General features: G+C 39.0%; 1 protein-coding gene and 1 long non-coding RNA gene across 8 annotated transcripts in view; one reads left to right on the top strand and one right to left on the bottom strand.

Annotated features, from left to right (window-relative positions):
* The window catches only part of LOC105839837 (protein abrupt), an 80,977-nt gene that overhangs the window by 24,137 nt on the left and 33,078 nt on the right, over positions 1-23,762 (top strand). For 5 of the 7 annotated variants that reach the window (XM_012686419.3, XM_012686420.3, XM_012686422.3 and 2 more), the window contains exons 2-4: positions 2,880-3,223; positions 3,476-3,708; positions 5,334-6,080. In XM_012686419.3, the coding sequence (XP_012541873.1) occupies positions 5,871-6,080 (210 nt within the window). In that variant the 5' untranslated portion in view covers positions 2,880-3,223; positions 3,476-3,708; positions 5,334-5,870. The remainder of the gene's footprint in view (positions 1-2,879; positions 3,224-3,475; positions 3,709-5,333; positions 6,081-23,762) is intronic. The other 2 variants (XM_012686418.3, XM_036285561.1) reach the window with 2 other exon arrangements.
* Positions 1-23,762, bottom strand: part of LOC105839843 — a 136,620-nt gene that overhangs the window by 12,086 nt on the left and 100,772 nt on the right. The gene's annotated exons all lie outside the window — the stretch shown is intronic.

Genomic DNA, 23,762 nt, shown 5'->3' on the forward strand with positions numbered 1-23,762 from the left:
ATTGCATTACGTACGTAGCCGCACAGCTTTTTTCAAACTACATACTCATATGTTACTCTGCGATATCTCGAGCAACTTGTTTATAATGCGTTACCATATATGCGGAAACGCGAAACAACGCGACCGCTATCAGCGAGATCGAGCTATTTTCGTAATTAAAGTAGCGAGGGCGGTCGTACATTGTGCAGGAAAAACACGATCAAGCTTTACATTTCTCTGATAACCACCGACCGATAAGCGCGATGTCGCGGAGTTCGTTTTTAATGAAAATTAAATTGCTGAAATGTAAAACACTCAAGAAGACAAGGAAGAATTCGCAAAACTTATTATGCATCTTATGCAGCTTTCAGCAGCTGTGTGAATGAAACGCTATAAAGCATATATAGCGCTTGTATTAAGTTTTCAATGCTTTTCAACAAAATTTTTTTCGGATTCCGTAATTGTGTCACAAATGCAGTAATAAGTCGAATAATGAGAGCAACTTTTTTATCATCATTTTATAAAATTATTATATAAAATAAAAGTTTTAATCCTGGTTGTCTAAAATTTTAGCATGCTCCTGATTTCTGGGATCTGTTTTCGTTCTTTTTTATGTTTTTTTCTTTTTTAAAGCTAGAATTATCATCATTATTGTTGTTAGTAGTACTTTTCTTTTCTTCGTATCCTTTCACAAGTATCTCTGTTCTTTAAGAACTTAAGATGTAAGTTTTTCATTATAATCCAAATTCAAATCTTAATAACAACAGTATAATATAATACTTTTAAATAAAATTATTTTTGCCAATATATTTATTGTATCATTCTATTATACAACATATAAAATTTATATATATGCAAATGCAAATTATATGGTGTACATTATTATTACTGTTGTTATTGTACTCATTATGTGTTATTATTATGTGTTTATTAATGAGCATAAACTTTTGTAAATTTTTTAGCTTCTTGCATGCATATGCTTCATTGTACATCATTACATTATTTATAAAATATTTAATATATAATAAATGTTTATTTAATAATTGTAAAAAATATTTTATGACATTGGACAGAAATTTTGTTCGCTTATTGGATTATTAGTAAAACTTTAGCAGAATCTAATGTACGCGTGTAAACGTACACGTTAGAGAAGAAAAAGATTAGGATCTGTCTTCTATTGGTAACGTGCAATAAGTAATTATAAGAAATATGGAGAAGATCGAACGATGGACATCGCGTTTGTATTTATAGTAATACTTTTATTAATGTATGATAGAAAGAAATGTTTATTTGGTCGTAAAAGTCAGATGATTTACAATTGGAGGTACTGGTAAATGAAAAGTAACGATGACTCTTCCGTGTATGACGCAAGGGAATAGAATCTCATCGTACAATCCGGTAATTGCGATAGTAAAGTACGTACGCGGTTAGAAAAACTTCGTTAGAAAAAAATCCTTTTCTTTCCACGTGCAATTAATCCGCAGTCGATACATATGCATAACAATGATAGTAGTTCTAATTAAAATTTTCTGTTATGTGAAACTTAACATTTAATTAATATATAATACGGCGATGAAAAAATTGGGAGATTTACAACAATTTCTAAGATATTTTAAATATTTTCTATTAAAAATATTATAAACATTTTCTTTTAAGTTATTTTTAACTGCATAAAAATCAAATTACGCGAGAAAAATCTTTACGTCGAATTAGAGACATAAAAATTTTATAATATTTAGGAAATGTGATAAATACACTAGAAATATGCAGCAAAATGTCATGCTATCATAAGTGATCCACCAGTCAATGAGCATTCAACATTAAACCAGTCCTGCGAAACAGATAAAAATATTTTAAATCGGTTATTTAGTCGATTACAGGTTTATAATAAGCCTTGGCCATAGCCGTAGCATTATCGGCTATATATCACTAAGAAAAATGTATAATATGTGTGCATCCAATCGAACATTAAGTGTCGTGACGCTTGTAAAAGTTTTGAAAAATCAAGAATTCTGCGGGATATTTTTCGATCGAGTAAAGACTGACACGTATAAATAAAATGGCTATAAACTGAATGATGTTCAGAAGATTCTGTTGCAAACATTTTTGCAAATAGACCGGTTATAAATTGAATAGTACGTTCATTTGTGTACAAATCTGCTTGCGAATATAAATTGGAAATCTAATAAATTTAAATCAGAAGATATTTATAATTAAATCTGTTAAACATTTTAGTTATATACAACATCGAAATAATCATAAATTCGATCACAATAATAAAAAATTCTCACAAGAATGTATTCTTTGTTAGTATAGCAAAATTTTTTCTTAATATAAGCGTAACCAAAGAAGTAGACATTGCATGCATTTTTCTGGAATTTTTTTTGTAATCATTCTATGGCAGTGCTATAAAATAATTCGTTTGTAATTGGCTAGGACCAAAATATATACATTAGTCAAGAATGTTATAAGCTCTCTGTATGTGTGTGTGTGTGAGTGCGCGTGCAACTTTTTCCTTCAATCGGCTTTTTTTATTATCATTGACTTTTTAATAACTTTTATTAATAATTCGAATACAAAAGAAAAATTCAATTCGATTCTCTCTTATTTCGATTTAATCGTAACATTGCATTATACGTTCATTCATATGTGCGAAGACATAAATCAGAAAATATTATTCAATGTACCAAATTCTTTATTTATTTTGTTACCAACATTTAATGATAAAGAGTAATAATTTCTATCGGTATATTAATCAAACAATTGTTTTTATCACTCATGTTAACGCTTTCAAATATACAAGTTCAAAATTTAATTGTTAAAGAATCACTAATGCATATCTTGTGTGACTTGTTGATATAGAATCTAATTTAATTAACATGTATTAATTGTGTTCACAGAAAAAAGAGTGTGTAACCTGAAAACAGAAGAAACAAACTAAAAGAGAAAGAACGGAAAAGCAAAAAGTGAACAAGAGCCGGAAGTGGAATGGTAAGCAAGCATACCAGGATAAGACAAAGTGTTTTTGTCATTAATATCAAGGATAAAAAAGCAAAGGAGGAACCTTTGTAGGCTCAATTTCTGATACTGGATGTCGGACTGACGCGTCGACCGCGACGCAGAAGGGCAGAAGGTGCAAGCATTTCGGTATGCGCGAAAAAGTGATATACACTGACGTCTCCGAGGAAGAGTTAAACATTAAGAGGGAGCGAGAGAAAAAGAGAAGATTTATTTCTATCATAAGGTAAATGCTTTAAAAAAATATTCTATAAAAATTATTTAAAAAATATCTAAAATAATAATTACACACACAACACACATATTAACCAAAAAACAATATTAAAGATAAAATAAAGAAAGAGATATGACATCAATATAGATATATCAATATCATAAACAGATGATATTTAAATATATGTATGGCTTTCTGTTTTTTGTTTCTATCATATTCAAAACTTATCAGAGAAATAATATTGATATTACATTTTGTTAACAGCTTACAAACCAGGAACCGAGATGGCGTAATGCAAATAGTTCCTCGAGAAGTATCTGATTATCAATATTATAACAAAGCGGCCAAATAATCAAAATAAAAAAAGTAGCCAAATACTTCAATTTCGGGGAACTATTCAGCAGATACTACACTTTCGTACTATAGTATCTAGTGCTATTTAGTACTGTCAAACTAAAGAAGAAACGTTCAAAAGTTCAACGCCGGACATCTTTAAGGTATCATTTAATATCATTTATCTAAATAATTTATTAATATAGAGAAAATATAATTTTTAATTTAAAATCAATAATTGATTTTAGTATTTATATGGCTGAAGAGCAGATATACTCTCTATACGACACATGGCGTTAATAAAGCGATTCGTTATACACACAAAACCTTAAATGTGTGCATTTGGTTCAAAATATCAATTTTGCAAATTCTAAATTTAGCAAAATAAAATAAGAATGACCTAATTATTCAACGTTCTGACATAAATGCTAATCAGTTTTTTTTTATATAAAGTTTCTTAAAATCCATCTTTTACAGTAAAAAAGAATTCAGAAAATCATATTGGTTGGAAATTATATAACATAATTATATAAAATACGAAGCGAAACGGAGTAAATATTAAATTAAACTCTTTTATTATTAAAAACGCATTTTTATCTTGCATCGACTTGGAACCTTTTACATTTTCAGTTATTAATTTCATAATCTTCAAACTTTAATCAATATAAATTACGTATATTAATTTGTTTTCAATAAAATATTTTTAAATATATTTTATTTCTTTTTATATGTAAATTATTATATTATCTTTCTTATTTATACAATACAAAATTTGTAGATGTGTATATTGTTGCAAATTATTGATTTCATTAGTGGAATTTTATAATAAAATATGTGAAATATAACCTGATTTTTATTAACGTTTTATCATGTATCATTTTTATTTAATAAATTTTATGTAAGTGGTAATAAAAACATTTTTGAGTTTATGTTAACTTATTATTAAAAATTGAGAATTAAAAGGAATTATCGTTTCTTGACCCTACATAAATTGAGATCAAAGGTAGTTTATCTGTTTTTGTCAATTTGAGTATTAAATTAACTTTTTTAATTATCACGAACTTCACGATTGAACAAACATAATAATACCGAATAGGGTCCTATTTTTATTGAAATTTTCGTGGCTTTTATGATTTCGGCATAAACAACGAGTAGGGGGATTGCTAACGCGAAAGGTTAACGAAATAAATGTAAAAATATTTTACATCGGACGATTGCGCACGCTAAGGTCGATTGAACAATTCCATTAGCGGCGAGTTTTACATTGGCAAGATAATACCTAATTTGTTCATTACAAATGGCGCATTAAAATTTAAATTTTAATCGTCTCCAATGAGTCCAGTATTAAAAATGTAACGCATAATGCGTCCGTTACGAATTACATATTTAAATTTTCATGGACAATTGGCCAGTCAGTAATCATTAAAAATGTAATCTTTGATTCCCGGGAACTGCATAAAAATTTCATCAACCTATATACATGAATTATCAATAACATCATGCGCAGTAGGTAAATTATAATAAACCAATCCATTCTCTCTTAACCATTGCCTTAAATACATTTGTCTGCATTAACACATTTGTAAAGAATTATAGATTATAAAAAATTTATGTTTATTAATGTTTTTAGTTTAAAAAGTCTTTGACGTGCAGTTCGATAATATAGACATATACTTCCGACTCTATAGTCGATCTGAATTAAAGACAAACAAAAAAATACCAATCGAAGAACGTTTTATTTATTTACCTTGTCTCATATGTACACGCAGTCGCTATTTGTTTCTTTTAGCTAACAGGAGATTGCCGTACTTTGAGACAAACAGCAGAGGACGCCAACGAATCACCAAATAAGCAAAAACGCCTCTCGCCAAGAGTACATACACACCTCTATCGTTTTGTGGTCTCAGTCCATCGTTTTACCGCGCGCGCTTCCAGGTGCCACTTCTATCATGACCCAAGTACTATGAAATTCTTCAACGTAGTGTACGCGAAGTTTCCCTTATACCTACTTTTATTTGGGCGTTTACCTTTCATTTGTTGGCTTTCACTTCTGACAACGGCTATTGCGTAAGAGATATCAGTGTGACGAAGGCATCGGACAATTGCTGTACGATTCACCGTAACTTAACCCTAACGTAAATTCGGGCGCAATTCGTGTCGGAGCCCTACGAGGGAATAGAGAACGTGAGTGTGAACTGAGAAAGAGAGAGAGAGAGAGAGAGAGAGAGAAGAGACTGGTGAAGGTGAAGTGGTGTCCGAGGATAGAGTGACAAGGAGTGTGAGCACGATAGCACCGCGAATCGTGATTCTCAAGGGGACGGACGCCATGGCGGCTTCTTCGTCCTCATCGACTGGCGGAGAGCAGCAATACTCTCTTAGATGGAACGACTTTCAATCAAGCATTCTCAGCTCCGTACGCCAGCTGAGAGACGTGGAGGACTTCGTCGACGTCACGCTTGCCTGCGACAGCTGCAGCTTTACCGCACACAAGATCGTCCTCTCGGCGTGCAGTCCATACTTCCGAAACCTGCTCAAGGTCAGTGTCTTTTATCTTTTTTCTTTCTTTTTAACGGCGACTGACGGACTATCGACGGAAGCAAGACTGTTAAATTTTATTTAGCGAGTTCTTTTTATCAGAGATCAAACATATTCTAAAGGTTGAATTTCACATTTCTAATTTGTTGTTATTGTGCATACAATGATTATTCGTATTTTGCACATTGTTTTTTTTTAACTAAGAACATTCTGTAATTAATTATAACATTTAGTAATAATTTATTAAAATATACAATTATACAAATACTTACTAGAGATGTTAATGTATATGTGCAAGAATAATTGAAAAACTTTTTTAAAATTGTAAAACTAATGAAAATTAACACAGAAGTGCTATGATACAGCGTGTGTGTACAGAGAATTCACAGAGAATTAATATTTTAACATATAATAATGGAGAAAAAAGATAATTAATACTGTGCATGCGTTTGGAAAAAACACGAAAAGAAATTTAAAAATTGAAGCACATGTTGTATTTTACTTTTCGTTAACATCACGGTCGTGAAATATAAATAACTTATAACAGAGAATAATATAAGAATTACCTATATCATTTTGGCTTAGCTAAGATGGATATTTTAATTTTAGCACATATTTGTAAAACCTGTTGGATTTTCGCAGCGATGCATAAAAATCACAGAGTCAAGGAATGTAATTCAGCGGTCACTGCATGTGCGAGCGATGTGTAACTCGATCGTAAAGTAGGAAAGTCGAGTCAGGGTCGCGTATGACACAATGTGTGGGGAAACGCTAACACCGCGATGGTGTAACGAAATCATTTGATAATCATGAAATGCACTACTTACTACTTACACTCTCTTTATTTACGGAAATTAATATCTTCCTTCAATACATCATTTTTAAGAGCATTTACGGTATCATTTGTTTAACATTAAAACTGGAATGCAGTTATTTGATTTAATGATGAATAAACATATCGCTTTAATGTAAGATCATAAAAGAATCATTTTTTTAATTTATTGATATTTATTTTTATTTATTTCTTATATTATATCATGTCTTTAAATTACGCCATTTGCTATAATTCTCTCTAAGTAAGTGTCCATCAAAGTGCAGGTGTCAACTTTAAATGTGACATGTATTTATTGATAACTATGAATGCGTCATACGGAGTCAAATTTAGAGTAGTATATCATAAATTTTATCCGCTCCAGTAATAATTTCTACCTCCAGATTGGCCGCTAATCTTAGATCGTTAATGGGTGTAGTCAGTGACGTTAGTGGGTATTATTTGGCATTTTAACTTTCTATAATAAGATTTCAAATGGATAAGAACCAAAACCTTCTTCTGCACAAAAACTAATATAGAAGATACAAAGTTATAATTATTTCAGATGAAAGAAGTTACGTTCCTAATATTGAATATTTTTTTATCGTATCATAAGATATCTTTAATGTTGTTCTTCAAAACATTTTTCAAAATTTGTTTTTCGTTATATAATTGTTTATTGTAAGAAAGTTTTTTCCCTTTCTTAACAAAACGATGAAAGTAACACAAGTCATTTTATAGGGATTATCATGCGTGCCTCAGTTTTCTTTCAATTTGTAGTTAAGATCAAAATGCTTCTTTAATGCCACGCTAACCGCTGTCATTTCTTCTGCGACTAGTTAGCAGGTCTGCATACTTTACATGAACAAACGATGGGGAACGATCTTTCGGTATTATGATTTCAACTAGGGTCGGAGAAATTTTATACCGCTCCGGTGGTTAGATGCAAATTGCCAAGAGGGAATAAAAGAAAATCCGAAGAAAGAAAGTAGATATTTCTTGGCGAAGAAGGGTAGATAGGAGGTAGATACCACACACCGCGAAGAATTTGTAAGCCGCGGTTTCCCGTCTATCGCGATATCTCGGTTGAAAAAAAAAGAGATAACATAGCAGCGAACTCGTAACATTTCTCATCGTGTTATATTGCAATATATTTCCTGAAATTTAATAACATATTAAATTTACAGTTGTATTATTAATACATTTAATAATTGTTATAAATTTTGTTATAAACGAATTTTGTATTTATAATATAATATTACCAAACATTTGTAAACATAAATTAATTTATTAAAACATTTGAAACAATTGAAGAGCTTGAATATTAATAATGTTGGAGTAAGAAAGTTTAGAAAACAGAAATGTATAGACTTTATATAAATGTTTTCTACATATAAATTTTTGAAATGTATGTATTGCAGCATGTTGCTTCTGTTACTATTTTTTTTCTGATTAATACATTTTTTAAACTGATATTTCTTAAATTCACAATATGGATCTAAATTTCTCGTGTATTAAAATGCTTTATAAAATTATTCCTACATTAAAACAGTGCGATTTTCGCATTTTGAATTCACTTTTCTTGAATTATTTCATAGATGAAATAGTCCATATTTCCGAAAGCGCATAAGTGGGTGAAAGTAAAGTCTTATTTCGCGCAACCGCGAAATTATAATAATAACTCTGGTAGTAATTATATACTCTAATTGATTCGCGAACAGACACGCAGCAATCAGACCGGTTATTGCCTCATAAATCCCGGACGTTACAAATCATCGTAAAATCATCAAGAGCGATTGCATGCTGCCTCCTCTCAGAGAGAGAGAATTGGATTTCGAAAAAAATATATAAATAACTGCAATGCGGTATTGAATTATGAAAGAAACAATAATTAATATTTATGCAATGCTAATTATTAGATTTTCCTTGACAAACCGTGACATCAAAAGGACAAAAATGAAAATATCACACAGAGGAATAACGCAATTATCACAATTAAATATAATTGTTCAGGTAAAACAGTATTATGTGATATATAATTTGATAACTTTATGTCTCTCCCCCCCCCCTCTTTCCATCTCTTTTTCTGTGTGTGATCAAATTTTACGTTATAAATATCTATAAATAAAGATTTAAATTTTTAAAAAACTCACTCTTATATTTCACCAAAATCTGTAACGCATTCTATCGATCTGAAGTGTTATCAAAGCGCGATCTATCCTACAGAATTGTTAAAGGAAGACGGTATCTTTCTATAATGAAGCTTACAAAGGACTTCCGGTTTGATTTGCATAGCGTGGTGTTCGAGTTATCGCCAACAGAGATCCTCCCCTTTCATGCGAAACACAATCGATCACTTCGACATATCGTCGCGACGTCAACAGTCCGCATCGGTGGTATCTCTTCGAGAACCTGTTTTCTCCGTGGATCGCTTTTGATCAGTCCTCATCACCGCCTTCATAAGGCAGCATTCTATAATACAGTCGTGTTATATAGGCAGCCTTTCTTTCGAGCAGTCCAAGTCAACATAAAAACGAAAGTCTAACAGAAAACTTGACAAATAACGTACCTCGTTTTGTTATCATGTGTTAATGTTACTATTCAAGAAACAAATTACGGTCCTCGGTTTGATTTTACTTTTGGAATTACCAGAGGATCTTCAGATGACAAAGTTTGATTAGACAATCTACTAGCTTCTACTTTCAGATGACAAAGTTTGATTAGACAGTCTACTAGCTTCTACTAACAATCTACTTTCAATAATCCGCAATACAATCCGATATTCCGAGGAATTTGTCATACAACGCAGTGGACGGAAGATACTAACGATATTATTGCCTCTGCTAAAATAATGGCATTTATTATGCCATGTAGGATTTCATCATTCACGAGTATTATTCTGCGTCGAAACTGGTTGTCGTCCAAAGAATGACTCGGACTTGGAATGAAGCGGCCGACTTTCTAATTGACGCGTACCACTAATTGATTTTAAGTGTCGGGCAGTACTCGAGGCGAGTTAATAAAGCTTACACGTTGGCCAAGCTGTGCTTACGTCACGCCGGCTACGTGGACACACGACGCAATGGCGCAGGATTTTATGCCTATCGCTTGAACCTCCGGACACAATTACATTAAGGCCGACTGGCTACATTGTAATGATGGGCAGGGATGAGGAGAGGGAGGGGAGAGAGAGAGAGAGAGAGAGAGAGAGATCATCGGTATTAACAGTCTTCTTACAACGAGGCGGCAACAGGAGTTACCATTATGCCGGGCATTAATAGCAGACGCTCTACCGTATTACCCGCTTTTTGTTTGCCCACTTGCGCGATGACGTAGGATTCCGTATTGGTTTCGACGATCGCCTACTTATTGTTGGCGTATAAACAGCGCCGTGTATAACGCTTATGGCCAATATGGCCTCGAACGCAAGGCGTAATCAACGGCTAGCGGCTATAAAGGGGCCCTCTCGCGTGTACATGAGAATTTTGGGGGAATGTCGTGACTAACGATAAAAATAAAAATACGCGGAGATGTTTCTCCGCGGCGTATATAGAAGCCGCGCTGAATCTCCTCGCTGGATAATCGCAATAACGAACTATTGCGCCGCAACAACGGGGAACGAACGTTATCCCGGCGACTATTTTTCCGAGGAATATTTATCGCTGGACACTTTATTATATCATTTTCATTTTATTTCGCGTATTAATTATCGTGTAGCGTTAATCGGTCCGCCATTTGCTCGGCAAATAACACGGACCGATAAGCTCCCATGCTCGCTCGCTCGCTCGCTCGCTCGCACTCGCGACTGTGCCCTCCTGAAAATATTTCCCGATTTGATTTAGCGCGATGTACGCGCGATGCGCAATGATAACGAAACCATCCGAAAGCTCTGATAGAGGCGCACCTGAACGACGGATGATTTATGCGTCGATGCATCGTCGCGTCGATTTACGGCAAACTCGTTCATTTGACTATCGGCCAGAAGTCCATGACGAATCGCCCGGTTATCGAGCCGAGCCCGCAATGATATTTGCCAAAATATCGAATAGCGGCTTGTATATAGCGAACTCTATCTGACGATAACAAATGCTTCCCGCCATACGTCGTTCCGCTCGTAAGCGTCATCCTGTAAATCGCAACAGCAGGATCGATCGTGTCCGATACTGTGTTCTGTACTCGGTGTCGATTTATTTTCGGTGAAATAAATTCGTCGCCGGGGATAAATCTTCGCGGAGAGTCGCGAGATGCAAACTCGATGTAACGCGCCCCGATTTTACGGTTCTATAAATATTCTCGAATCTTTTGCCAAAGTAGCCTGCAGTGATTTCTTTTTTTTTTACTGGACAAGCTACGTTTCATTTGAAAAAGTAAGTTTGACTCTATTACAGCGGGGGTCGGCGAGTGACACTAATTGCGTGGACTCTAATCTGTTAATTAAATCGGAACTACGCCGCGTGGCTTGGCGTGGCGCGGCGGACCGAGGGAGTGAAGTGAAAAGTAGCGGAGAGCAAATCAGATGATTAAAACGTGGACTAGATCAACTGACATTTACGGTGCTGCGCGGAGTTGAGGGAACGCGGGCGAGTCATGTTAATTTCTGCGCGCCGACACAAAGTATTTCATTTCCTTCGAACGGTCATCGCCGCCCGTGGATATTAATGGAACGTTAACGGAGTTATCTAGCGCCGTGACGGCCCCTGAAAGGCGCGCGCCCCGCTTTGTTAGACGTTGAGCGGCGGATTAATATCGAAGTGTCGTGGAAACAGGCTTAACGAGTTTTCGCAGCTTCTTGTAACGCTGGGAATCCGCCAGCGGGCGGACCTACCCGGAGCGCAGCGGAGATTTAACATAATTATATGTAAACTACTTTCGAATAACATAGATACGTTTCACTTATGAATCTCTTAACTAATATGTGATCGATTTTATCTCAAGAAAAGATATCGGCGATGTCAGCGAGTTTCTGGTTACATCGAGAGAAGTCTAATAATAATAACAGGGCCTAAAGAACAGTTACTAAAGCTTGATAAAAGAATTTTAATCATGTTGGTTAACACAATCGCGACTGATAATTGTTATCAAACGGTTCAGTTAATATAAGTAAAACTAGCAATTATGATGCAATTATTATTTCTTCGAACCATTTGGTAACAATTACGTTTCGATCATATTCCTGCACAATGTATTGCGGTTTACAAGCCACTGATAATTTTTTGCTTTTGTAAATTATGAATGCAACATTATAAGTTGACTGTTTTTATCCACTTAACAAGATCTTATATAACGTAGAATGAGAATTTGCGCAGATAAACGTTTTATATTTAAGCTGACGTCACGATAATTTTGGAGAAAACACAGCATCGAACGGCGTGTGCGCTTTTCCGCGTCGATTAATGATTTCTCTCCGGCGGCGCGTCGCGTGTCCATTGACACCGGAAAGAAAGTCGCGAGCGAGACTCCTCGCTGTCTTCGTGACAGCTCCGATATGCAAGTTACAATGCTCATTCGTTTTACTTAAGTACGAGTCAGATCATTGTCAAACGTTTCTTTCCCGTTCAATCGGAAAAGCCAAGCCGTTCATTATCGTGCTCACGGACGTTGAACACGCGCGGCTGACGCTCGTCCGCTCGCGTGCACGAGCGTCGCTCGCTGGGCGAGACGTCCCACGCGACGCGCGCGCGTGAAAATAATAAGAGCGCCGGAGACGCCCGAGATAAAGGCGCAGACAAAAGTCCGTTATCTCGCCCCGACGGTTTTTTTCTTTCAGCCGTAATTAACAAAAATATGTGCGTTAAAAGTATGGGAATGAAGGGAGGAACGTAATGCTAGATGGAAGGGGATAATAAGGACGATTGATGCTTTATGAATAGCGATTTTTATCTTTATACTCTTCGCACAATGCGGCTGCGTTGTTATGTAAAATCGAAACTTTAATGAGGCGTAATTCAACATTATATTATTAAAAGCCTAGTAAAACTATCGATAACATGCTTATTTGTTCGCCGTATATATTTCGGTGCGCCGCGTAGATATTTCGTCGATAGGACATTAGCTCGGAAGAGAACGTATGTCAGTGGATGACGGTGTGAGAGGGAGTGTAAGTGTAGCTAGAAATAAGTCGCGAGAAATATAAATGAGCGCGGGGGGAGGGGAGGAGGAGGGGATGAAAGCGGAATTGGGGAGTCGGAGGCAGAGGATACACAAAGGCGGAGAGTGCGTGCGCCGCCGCGGGGAAATACTAGAAACAACGCGTGCCGAGTGCAGGATAGAGAAAATCACGCTTGCACAATCCCATCGTCGTGTGGCGGGCAAGGTGCTCCATATTCTATATTTAAAGGCGTTCGCGTAGGGCAGACTGAGATACCGTGTGCGTGCGTGCGTGCGTGCGTACTCACTCCGTTTCTCCTCTCTCTCTCTCTCTCTCTCTCTCTTGCTTTTGTGACCGGTCGCATTTAAATTTACCATCGATGCGCGCCGCCGTGTCGTGCCCGCGCGTGCGTGCGTGCATTAGTGCGTGTACACGCGTGTGCGCGCGCGACTGGAAATATACGAGACGTGCGCGCGGGCCGCGTTTGTTTCCGGCTGTGCGTGATGCGAGGCGCGACTGTGTAGCAAGAATCTTAACGCCTAGCGTTCTATTTCTAGTCGAAGAGCCTCGCGCACCGGATCGGCATTAATATCACCCAGATTTTGATCGTTTTGGAAACGACATCGATTCACTACAATTAGCCCGGTGAACTTTCGTTAAGATGATAGGCTCTAATTGTCTATGAAATTTGCTGAAAGAGATTTTAATGACAAATATACAGCATATACGGTTAATTTCAAGGGTTTCACTTAACGGCAATTTTAATGGGTTAGAGAGGTCTCTTTCATTTGTCAGTATTTGAAAAGAAGTTACGAACAGACTCATACCGGACGATTTCTAGCCGGGTTCAAATTCGCCTTCAAGTAAAAGTCCTGTCTAAATGTCCGACTATAAATTTAATTACAAAATACGGCTGGTAATTAGGCTGTACGTGGAGCAAGTACCAAGGCGAGAACAACTGCGGCATAGAAGGCAATGAAAGTCTCGTCTCGCCTCGGCGTTACTCCGAAATAACAGGTTTTTGGTCTGTATCTCGCTTTAATTACTCGCCCCGGTATATATTGCCATCCCTTCTGATCTACAGCGTGGTGATCTAGAGCGCGCACGTTTTGCTCAAGCTGTGAGTGCGATCGCCGTTACACGTGCGCACACGCGAGGCGCTTAATGCGGACTTAAACGGCTACGTCATCCCGCACGTTACTCATCGAAGAGAGTTCCTTTTGTTCTCTCGCTCCTTACACCCCGTGCCGTATCCCACTCTCTCGCTCCCGCTCTCTACGTTCCGTGTTTCGTTCCGCCGTTAAGTACGGCGCTTATAAACACTGTAATTCACCGCTAATGGAGGGGAAAACGTGCCGTGAGAGTGGTGCCAGCGATAGCTCAGAAATTGATCGTAATAAGGAGTAAACCGCCTTTTCTTTCTCAACCGGTCTGCCACGACGACAGATGGCGATCGTCGGAGTAATTGCGCGAGTCGAGAACACGCGAGAGTTCCCTCCGATTTTCCGATTAATCACTTTTGCAAGAAAGAATTAAAAAGAGAGAATTCTCCATGGTATACAACTCACGGTTCTCCCCTACGTCTGTGAATGGAGCGCAAGCGCGCGGCTTTCTGAAGTGCTTTCTCGTCGCGGTCTCGTACATCGGGTACGTCCGCCCGCGTACGTAAAACGTAATAATGTTTAGGCGCAATGATTGCGAACGAGAGAGAGCCTAGTTGCGCGATTGCTGCTGATCGAGTACGCATACGTGGGCGTGCTGGGCATGACGCACGTAATCGTAAACAGCGGCATGACGCGCCGGGAGGCGGAAGAATGGGGCTTTGATTAGGCAGCACTCAACATTAGCGAGCTCGTCCAGCGTCCGACCGATTCCAAGAATAATACGCGACGAACGAGACTATTTCGAACGCGCACTGGATAAATGTTTCAAGACTCGTTGTTGGGCGTTAGGTATCGGCGCGCTCTGGAGCTATATTTGACCGGGCAATAACGGTTACGAGTAGCTCGCCCCGTGGGGATTTACGTGACGATGCCTTGGGCGACAGATATATGTATCTCTTTTATACAGAATTCAAATGATTCGTTGCCATTTTTACGAATCAATAAATTATAGCAAGAAATAGCGACTCGAAAACGCAACTCGAAAGGTTGAGAGCGAAATGATAAGTGTGTCCCGTTCGCAAATATAACCGAATTCATTTTTCCTCCTTCTCCGCTGATTTTCGGTTGTTTTTTTCCCCCCGAATCTCAGTCATTTGATAATTAATTTTCGAAAACTGTTCGAAAATACGCAGTGCACGTTCATTTTGTCTCTGTCGAATTTGAAATTGATTAGTAACGCGCGTGTTTAGTATATCGCCACATTTATTCTATGATTTTGTTTTCGCTAATAATCCGAAGTCGTCAAATATCTCTATCCAATTTCAAATTAACTTATTGTAACATTAATTAAGTGTACGCATATATGATTAATTACTAAAAATCTAGGATGCAACTAATCGGGTACGCGCTAATTATTATGTAGAGGAACGTGGCAATAGCGTTCGCACAATAATAATAATAACTCATTGTTATATTCTATCAAATTATCATATGGCATGGTAATGAATATGGCTTTATGAACTAATCGTGTCCATCGCAAATTACACAACAATCCACCGCCCACGTTTTATTTCAAGCCAATCTCCGAGAGTAGTCTTAAACGCCGAACGGCCACGTGGAAATATCACGCGCTGCCGCCGCCGCTCTGTGTTGCCGTAAAATAATTATTCCTTCCCAAGCCATAAAAAGAGTAATTAAGTCGCTGTCGAAACACAGCAGACGTTTGCTATAATATTTATGTACGTTCATTACCCCGGCGTAATGTAGAACACACGTGGATATCCCAGGGGGATGTAACGGAACAGAAATAAGTACATATATCCTCGTTAGATTAAAAGAATACATTAATGGATTAATAGATTCTAAAAAAAAATTCAGATATACTTATTTTACAATTTTACAATTTTATTTTAACATAACCGTATCGTCCTCATGAATGACGTCGCTTTGGCACTTTCGTTCCTTATTCGCACGGTCAATTATTTCGCAGGCAGCAAATTTTGCTCCCGTTTCGGGCTGCCGATCGAGGGCGGCCCCGTGTCGAATTTAGGCGGACGTAGTACATCTGTCGACCATAACGCCATCCGTCCACCGGATCGTCGCCATAAGTACCCGAGCGCATACACGAGCGAGCACCATGGGCGAGACGTGCGCGGCGGCAGATCTTAAAATAAGATCGGCCACCGCGCGGCCGCGCGCGCCGTAATAAATTTCTCCGCGTTGCCTCCTCCCGCATCTTCGTCGCGTCCGCTCTCTTCGCTCCATCGTGAAGTGCCACCGGGAGCGAGAGCGGGGCGAGGTGTGGCGGAAGGAGAAGAAGATGAAAAGAAGAAGAAAAAAAAAGAAACGTACCAAGCGTGAGTCGCGCCGGGATCCGAAGAACGACCAGGCCAACCCCCGTCTCCGCCGTCATGTATACGCGCTCACATCGCGCGTTGCTATATATGTTACGATGTAATTCAAGAATTTGACCGCTCGCCCGTGATGACATTCAGGCGGAATTAAAGACGCAAGCTGGCAACTGTCACAGCCAGGCTTTTTACTACTATGATCAGACTTGGAGAGAATATTTTTTAAAATCTCTAACTCGATAGCTCTCTTCGCCTCGTTCGACATAGGGCTCGTTTAAATAAAAATATTATTTATTCTTACGACGATTGTATATTTATTTTATCATTCATATCTCTTAAAAAAAAAAAAGAACCAGTTCTTTGAGACGTACCTGGGGAGTGTATGATAATTCTTGATCTCGCAAGGACGTTCTGTTCGAGGTAATTCATACAGATGTCAAAATGCGCCTGTCTTCCTTTCGCGCTCGCTTGATTCGGAAGCAACCGGCACTTTCAATTTTCGAATGAACACGTCGCATGATTCATTTCCGGGCTAATAAACCGGTTAACGTACGAAAGTATCTTCTTTAATTCGCGATTTTTTTCCAAAGATACTTGCAATGTCACTGGGTAAGAATGCGCGTTGACTTTCTCGTTTTGCGTGAGTCTTAGGCGACGCACTCGACTTCAGGGATTTCATCTGAATCATGCGACGCGACTCGCGACTTTCGTCAATTTTCTCGGCACGACCTTTCTTGGAACCTCGTTGATCAAGGCGGATAGTCGGTTATTAATTAACTGGCTTCTTGAATCTGAATCATGCATGTTGCTGATTCATGTACAGCGTAATTGAAGCTCACTGAACTTTTAAGCGAAAGTTTACGCGCTTCTTATTAGAGAATATTTAGATTAAATAGCGTCCAGTTTACTTCTATCAGCGCGCAACGCCAGGAACTTGAATGTAATATTCCATTACGGTCATAAATGTTTCGCGATTAAGATCACTTCTGAGATTTCTAGAATCATTAATTTGACTAACTTTTAATTTCACGTGCGATAGTGATTCAAGTTCAAAGTTGAAGTAAATACATCCGTTGCAGCAAACATGTTCTTATTTCCAATGCCAAAACATTTCCTTAACGACGGGGTTAGCGCTGCATGGCCTTTCGAGCATCAAATATCACTATCTGTATCAGCATATTTCGCAATACTCCTAAATTCACATCAACCGGCTTCCTTATCTCGTCCGCCAGATAAACATTTCCTGTTCAAATCTTCTATTTCCGTAAATACGCGTCGTCATTTTACTCGTGTTCTGCCAATCGTAACGAGCATCGCCGTTGCGGAGAGTCATCGCGTATATTGCGGTATTATTCGGTTCGTTGCGTCGTATGCAAATAATAAATCGCTTCACGGCGTCGTTTAATTGCTCATTATCGTCAATTTATTAATTATCAATCGCCATCGTATTTCATAGTCGCCGATTTTTTTTTTCCTCGTCCGGCCCCTCTCCTTACGCTCACATTGTTCCATCGGCAAATTCCGCCAGTTCTACGGGATTCTCTCACAGACGTCTATGGCCGAACCGTCAGCGTGCGCGCGTGTATCCTGTCTTTCGTACCACGGACGTTCACGCGCACGCACACGTGTGTACGCACGTTCTCCGGACACAGTGTAACGATCCGTTAATAACGTTACCGTTAACCGCGCATTAGTGGTCACCGCGGCTATTTGCATATCGGATCGGTAATTTCCAACCGGCGGCGGCGGCGCGAGTGTACGCGAGCGTCCGTGAGTGCGTGTGTGCCGCACGCGCGGGTTTGATACACGTGCGCGGATTCCGCTGCCCGTGAGGCTCTCTTTCTCTCTCGCCGGTCACCGCACTATGAATCGGCGGCCATCGGTGATTTATCCGTCGTCGAATCGAAGGCTCCGCGGACCGAAATGAACATCGGTGCGCGCCGTGAATTTAAAATACGCGAGGAGATCGACCGGGCGCGATAAGCCAATCTAACAGTACGCTCGGCGAGCTAACTATCAATTATCTCGATGTCGAATAGGTCGGAGACTTTTGGGAAACCAACGGGTATTCTCTTGGAGCACGTATCTGGACCTTGGACCGAAATGATCCGCGATAGTGCTCCGGTGCATTAACGATCTGGCACACGGAGTAATGCACGGCGGAGATTAATGAGAGTGGATGATAATGTGTGGGTGGACACGACGTGATTATTTATCGCTGCTCATACGCGGGAGGATGTTTAGATGGTATGAATGAGGAAAAACGTATAAAAGCCAATTTTCCCCTTTACGATAATTACCTCGCGAACGCGATAAAGAGAAACGGCGACATTTGCAAAGCGAAATATAATAATTCGTCGATATACCCGTACGTTTATATACCTGAAAATATCTGACGTATGCAAAATATCAACGCGGTAACTACAGCGACATTTTTTTTTAAATATTATTAATAGCATTTTAATGATACTGACATTGGTAGAGTCAAAAGAGCAATACGCAAAAGTGCTAATGCCGGGCACTTGCTTCTGACGCGACTAGAAAATTCGCAAACCACGATGCCGGACGCAGATAACGCGAAACACCAGACATGTATTATTAATGGATATCTCGATTATAAGAGCGGGCCGGGTATTGTATCCGTTCGCGGTTCTAGGTAACAGGGCTAACAATAAAATTCGCTCCTCGCCGCGGCTTAATATTCCTCGACCTCTCTCGATGCATTTTGCATCCCGCTCAATCACCGCCGTCCCCACCCGCCGCGACTTGCTCTCCCTATCTTTTAAAATATCCCGCCCGCTTCGAGTGTGGCATATCTAAATATATCATGTGACTCGTATCGTATCAATTCTAAATAGCAGCGCAAGCCACGAGAGAGAGAGACAAAGTCGATAAAAGATCTGCCGTGTATATACCTTCCCTTCTCCTCCCCCCCCTCCCCTCCTTCATTAAAACATCGTGACGTTCTTTCATTACGTGTGGTCTGTACACGATTTATTATTAGAACTTCGGGAATCTTCAATACCTGGAGCATTATTCAAATCGCACAATGCTAGTCCGATTTGGAGTTTGATTTGTCGCCTGATTCAATGCTAATGCGGGCGGAGAGTCACAGTTACAAGCGCTAAACGCGCGGCGCGAACACGAGCGAACGCGTATTGGATTTTTATGTGCAATTCAGCAGTACTTTGTCTTGTCAGAACCAGTTATACCGCGAGAGTAATAATGTTTCCTCCGGTATCGAGGCAAAGTAACGTTATAAGTTTATACATATCGATTAGACCTCATTCGATGAGAGATTTAACTGCTTTTTATATAGAAGAATGAGTATAAATTTCTTTCACACCGTCCCGACTGAAAAATAACATTTATTACATTATTCTCTTTTTTTCCTCTCTCTCTCTCTCTCTCTCTCTCTCTCTCTCTCTCGGTGATATCAAAGGAACATGCAGGCTTGCAGGAATGCATTATATTGTGAATGCAACGTGTTTATCCGTGGGAAGAGGATCCATTAATTTGCGACGCGCTCGCTAGCCGGTATTCTCGTTTTTCGTTAGTGCGCGCGGATGTACTCGCATTACGCTTAATGTCACGCGCCTAAGCGGCGCGGCGCACATGCGGCCAGCAAATTATCGCCGGTATATAATTGTGCTGTGTGTGCGCGCGCGTATATGCGCTCCGTCTTTTCTGTCGGAGCGCGACGCAGCGAAATCAACGTCGTACAGAGAGAGGCGTTATACGGCGCGCCAGGCCGGCGTATCTGCGAAATTATACTTCATTTATATTGCCGCTGTGCGCGCAATCTGCTGCTTTCTGTTAATAGAAACAAGTGTCTCTCTTGCGCTACGTTAAAATAGTCAAATAGCGTACGCGTATATAAATAACTTTATCGGTAATTGTATTATATAAATCTTCTCGTTCCAACTCGGTAATAAAGCAATACATTATTTACGGGTTGGTTGTCGCGAACGGTTCACCTCTCCTCGTTACCGTTAAATTACAAGCACGTTGAGCTTTTAATCGAAAGTATTCGCGATTAAAATGAATTTTCTCGCCGACGACGTCCGAGTTTGCTCAATTTAAATTTCCCCCTTTTGCCGTGGCATCATCTTTTGTGTATGCGCATAATTATGTCGGATTACGCGCAGAACAGTCGTTGCGCAGTGACTCCTTTTTTTTTTTTTTTAAACGTTTGACAAAGACGGACGCGCCTCGCCTTTCGGTGTCCTGTTCTCTTTCAGTGCTCGTATAACGAAGCGAAAATGTCGACGCGCGTACCGAGACGCATTATGCTGCATGTATTTTTATCAACGGAAGTGCGTCGTTGTACGTGCGCGCATTCCTGCCGCGGCTGCCTGGAAAAGGCGACGCCTGGAGAAACGCGCGCGATGCACATTTATTGTCTTCTCCTCCTTGCGTTGCATCGCATCGGTTGCATCGGCGTCGCGATCCAGAATCCGCGGATGGATCAATAACGAGGAGACCGATAGCGTCGTGACGGTGACGATTTACATCGTTATCTCGCGAATGAAGTATTTCGCAACAGTGTAATAGTGCGTCTATTATCGATTACGCATACAGAGGCGACGGTTCATTAATACCTGATTGACACGGTTACGGGTTATACAATGGTACTGATGTACTATTGTCTATGATTCAAAGCGAACTGGAAGGGTTGCTTATATAAATCCTCCAAGAACCCTAAATTAATTAGATAATTATTCTGAAACTTATGTTTGATGTTATAAAGACACTTTACATTATTTCAGACCTGTTGTTTTTATTGTAATGTTTTTATTGCTTTGTTTTATTGTAATGTTAATAATCAAATAAATATTTTTGAATAATTTCAAGATATAAAATGAAAAGTAAACAGTATACGTGTATACGTGAGTTAATGCATATATACATATGTATATGTATATATAATATCACGCACAATATATTTACCTTGACACGGATGAAAGATAACAAATCCGCTTAATTCAGTCAACAAAATTTCGATGGATTATCAGTCATGATAGTTGACGATCTAATGATTAATCCCGTTATCTGTCGCTGTATCTTGTAAATCTAATTTATTGCCGCCGTAACGCAAGCGCGCGAGAATTGATGTCGGCAGCATTGCTTAAAAAAAAAAAAAGCAGGAAGTTAGTAACTATGTGCGAGGTTTGATCGATATCCACACTGCTATTATCCTACGAATTGGCCGGATAATGCGAGGAAAGTTTAATACGTGCGTCAGTGAAACATCAGACATTGAGATAAGCAGATAAGAGAAGCGCAAACGCATATGTATGTTGTGAGTACACGTATGTGAATTCTTATGAAGTAATAGATTGGAATGGCCAGTAATTCGCGGTATCAAAACAAATCAATTATTAACAAGTCCGGAATTATTAAAATGCTAAAACGTCCGAATATTTTATTATTCAAATGCGAAAATTAATTAATACGCATAAATATTCACAAATACGGAATTTTTTTTCGCATCTTTAGTAAGCGATTATAACTGTTGTATTACTTATTATGTATAAAAATAACATTAAAATGTTGAATACTGGCTCATAAAAGTAATAACCGATCGAAATATATTTTAAAAGAGGTTAATTTAATTTGGAAAATTTTTTATCTTTTAAATGACATCAAATATCGACCGTTTCAGAAGTTTTTATGTATATCAAATATATATAGCAAACAATTCGATCTTTGCACTCAAATAATTTTAGCAATTTTGCGCTCGAATGAACACACGGTAACGTTAATTCTGTATTTGGTAAAAGCTGAATTTCCAACGGATTGCTCCGTTGCACATCACATGCACGCTGGCGTATTTTCGATGATCGATGACACGCGCTCTGCCCAGCAAATCTGTCTTCCGCAAATGAGCGTCGAACCCATCGCTACTTACGCGCGTAACATACGTGATGCCGGCGATGTGTTTTGCGAAGCCACGACTGCTGGCGTGCACACCGCATAACCGGATCAGAAACCATGCAATCGTATCTACTTTTCTACTTACGGTTTAGTTGGGGTGCTTCGTGCGCACGTATAGCCGTTGTGTGCGATTACGTACTCGACGTTCGTGACACTTGGTGTCTTTTGTAATGCGCATGCTATAAATTGAACAACGACACCCCTGTATTTTCTTTCGTTTAAAGCGATCTTCTTTCGCGTGAAGTAACTTCGAGCTTTGTCAAAATACTGGCGCGACGCAGTTTTGTTTGCGCTCTTTAAGAGAGCAATCTTCGATCGCGGATGATCGAAGGATTTTTAAAAAAATTATAACGCATCCAATATGCTGTAGATATAATTGAGAAAAAATTACTTTTATACTTATTTACTTTAACTTTTGTTAAAATTGCATAGTTTTTTCGTTTATCACCTTTCTTTTTCGAATAAATAAATCTCCCGACTACAAACATGTTAACTCTTGGTGTAAAATACCTTTGCTTGTTTTTCCCGCTTGTTAATTACTCCGTTTAATCGTGCGAGTCGTGGTAAATAATTTAAATCATAACTCACAACGTGAACTGGGATAGAGCAAATACCGAGTGCCTCTGAAAATAGATGCTTGTATTACGAATAAAAAGATATATAGCCCGTTATAATGAGCACCAGGAACCTGAAGGAGTTAAGGGCTCCAGCGCATTGCAGCATGTCTTGCGACACGCTCGGGTACAAGTCCGCTCATTTTCTACGGCGTATCGTTAATCTCCGCCGCCTCCTTCATTGTGTCTCTCACGCATGGCCCCCGTTTATTTCCACTAATCAATTATCGGTGCCGCTCGATCACGCCGCTGATTCTTAATCACTTGCCACGATCTTCTCCGCGCCGCTGCTTTACGGATTTTAGAAAGCGGACGCTCTGGATTCCGCCGCGCGATTCTATCGCTCACAGATGGCTGGATAATTATGGCCGAACGACGCTGGTGATACGTGAGCACGGTGATTCAAAGAAAAATCGTGCATGCACGCTGTGCGCACGGGGACTAGCGAGAAGCCGTTAATAAGACTGGCGTAAGATTTCCCACGTTACGAGCCATGGGAGCCTCGATGCACGAAAAATCACGACGGGTAGCTTTACTTTCTGACTAGACAAATGGCACAGACTGTATTGATGAATAGATCGGTATCTTAGTACACTCGCTTTCAGAGAACATTGGCCTCCAGAAATGTAGAATCAATAAGTGCGCAGGTCGAATTCTGAGAATCGATTAAATGCGTATTGTTTATCGGTAAATATTGTATTATCCGGCGGCCATTTTTGATGATCGAGCCAAATTGTTCGTTGGATGAAGTGTATACGAGCAATTTATCAATTAGATTT

The sequence above is a fragment of the Monomorium pharaonis genome, chromosome 4 (assembly GCF_013373865.1).
Source record: "Monomorium pharaonis isolate MP-MQ-018 chromosome 4, ASM1337386v2, whole genome shotgun sequence".
Lineage (NCBI taxonomy): Eukaryota > Metazoa > Arthropoda > Insecta > Hymenoptera > Formicidae > Monomorium > Monomorium pharaonis.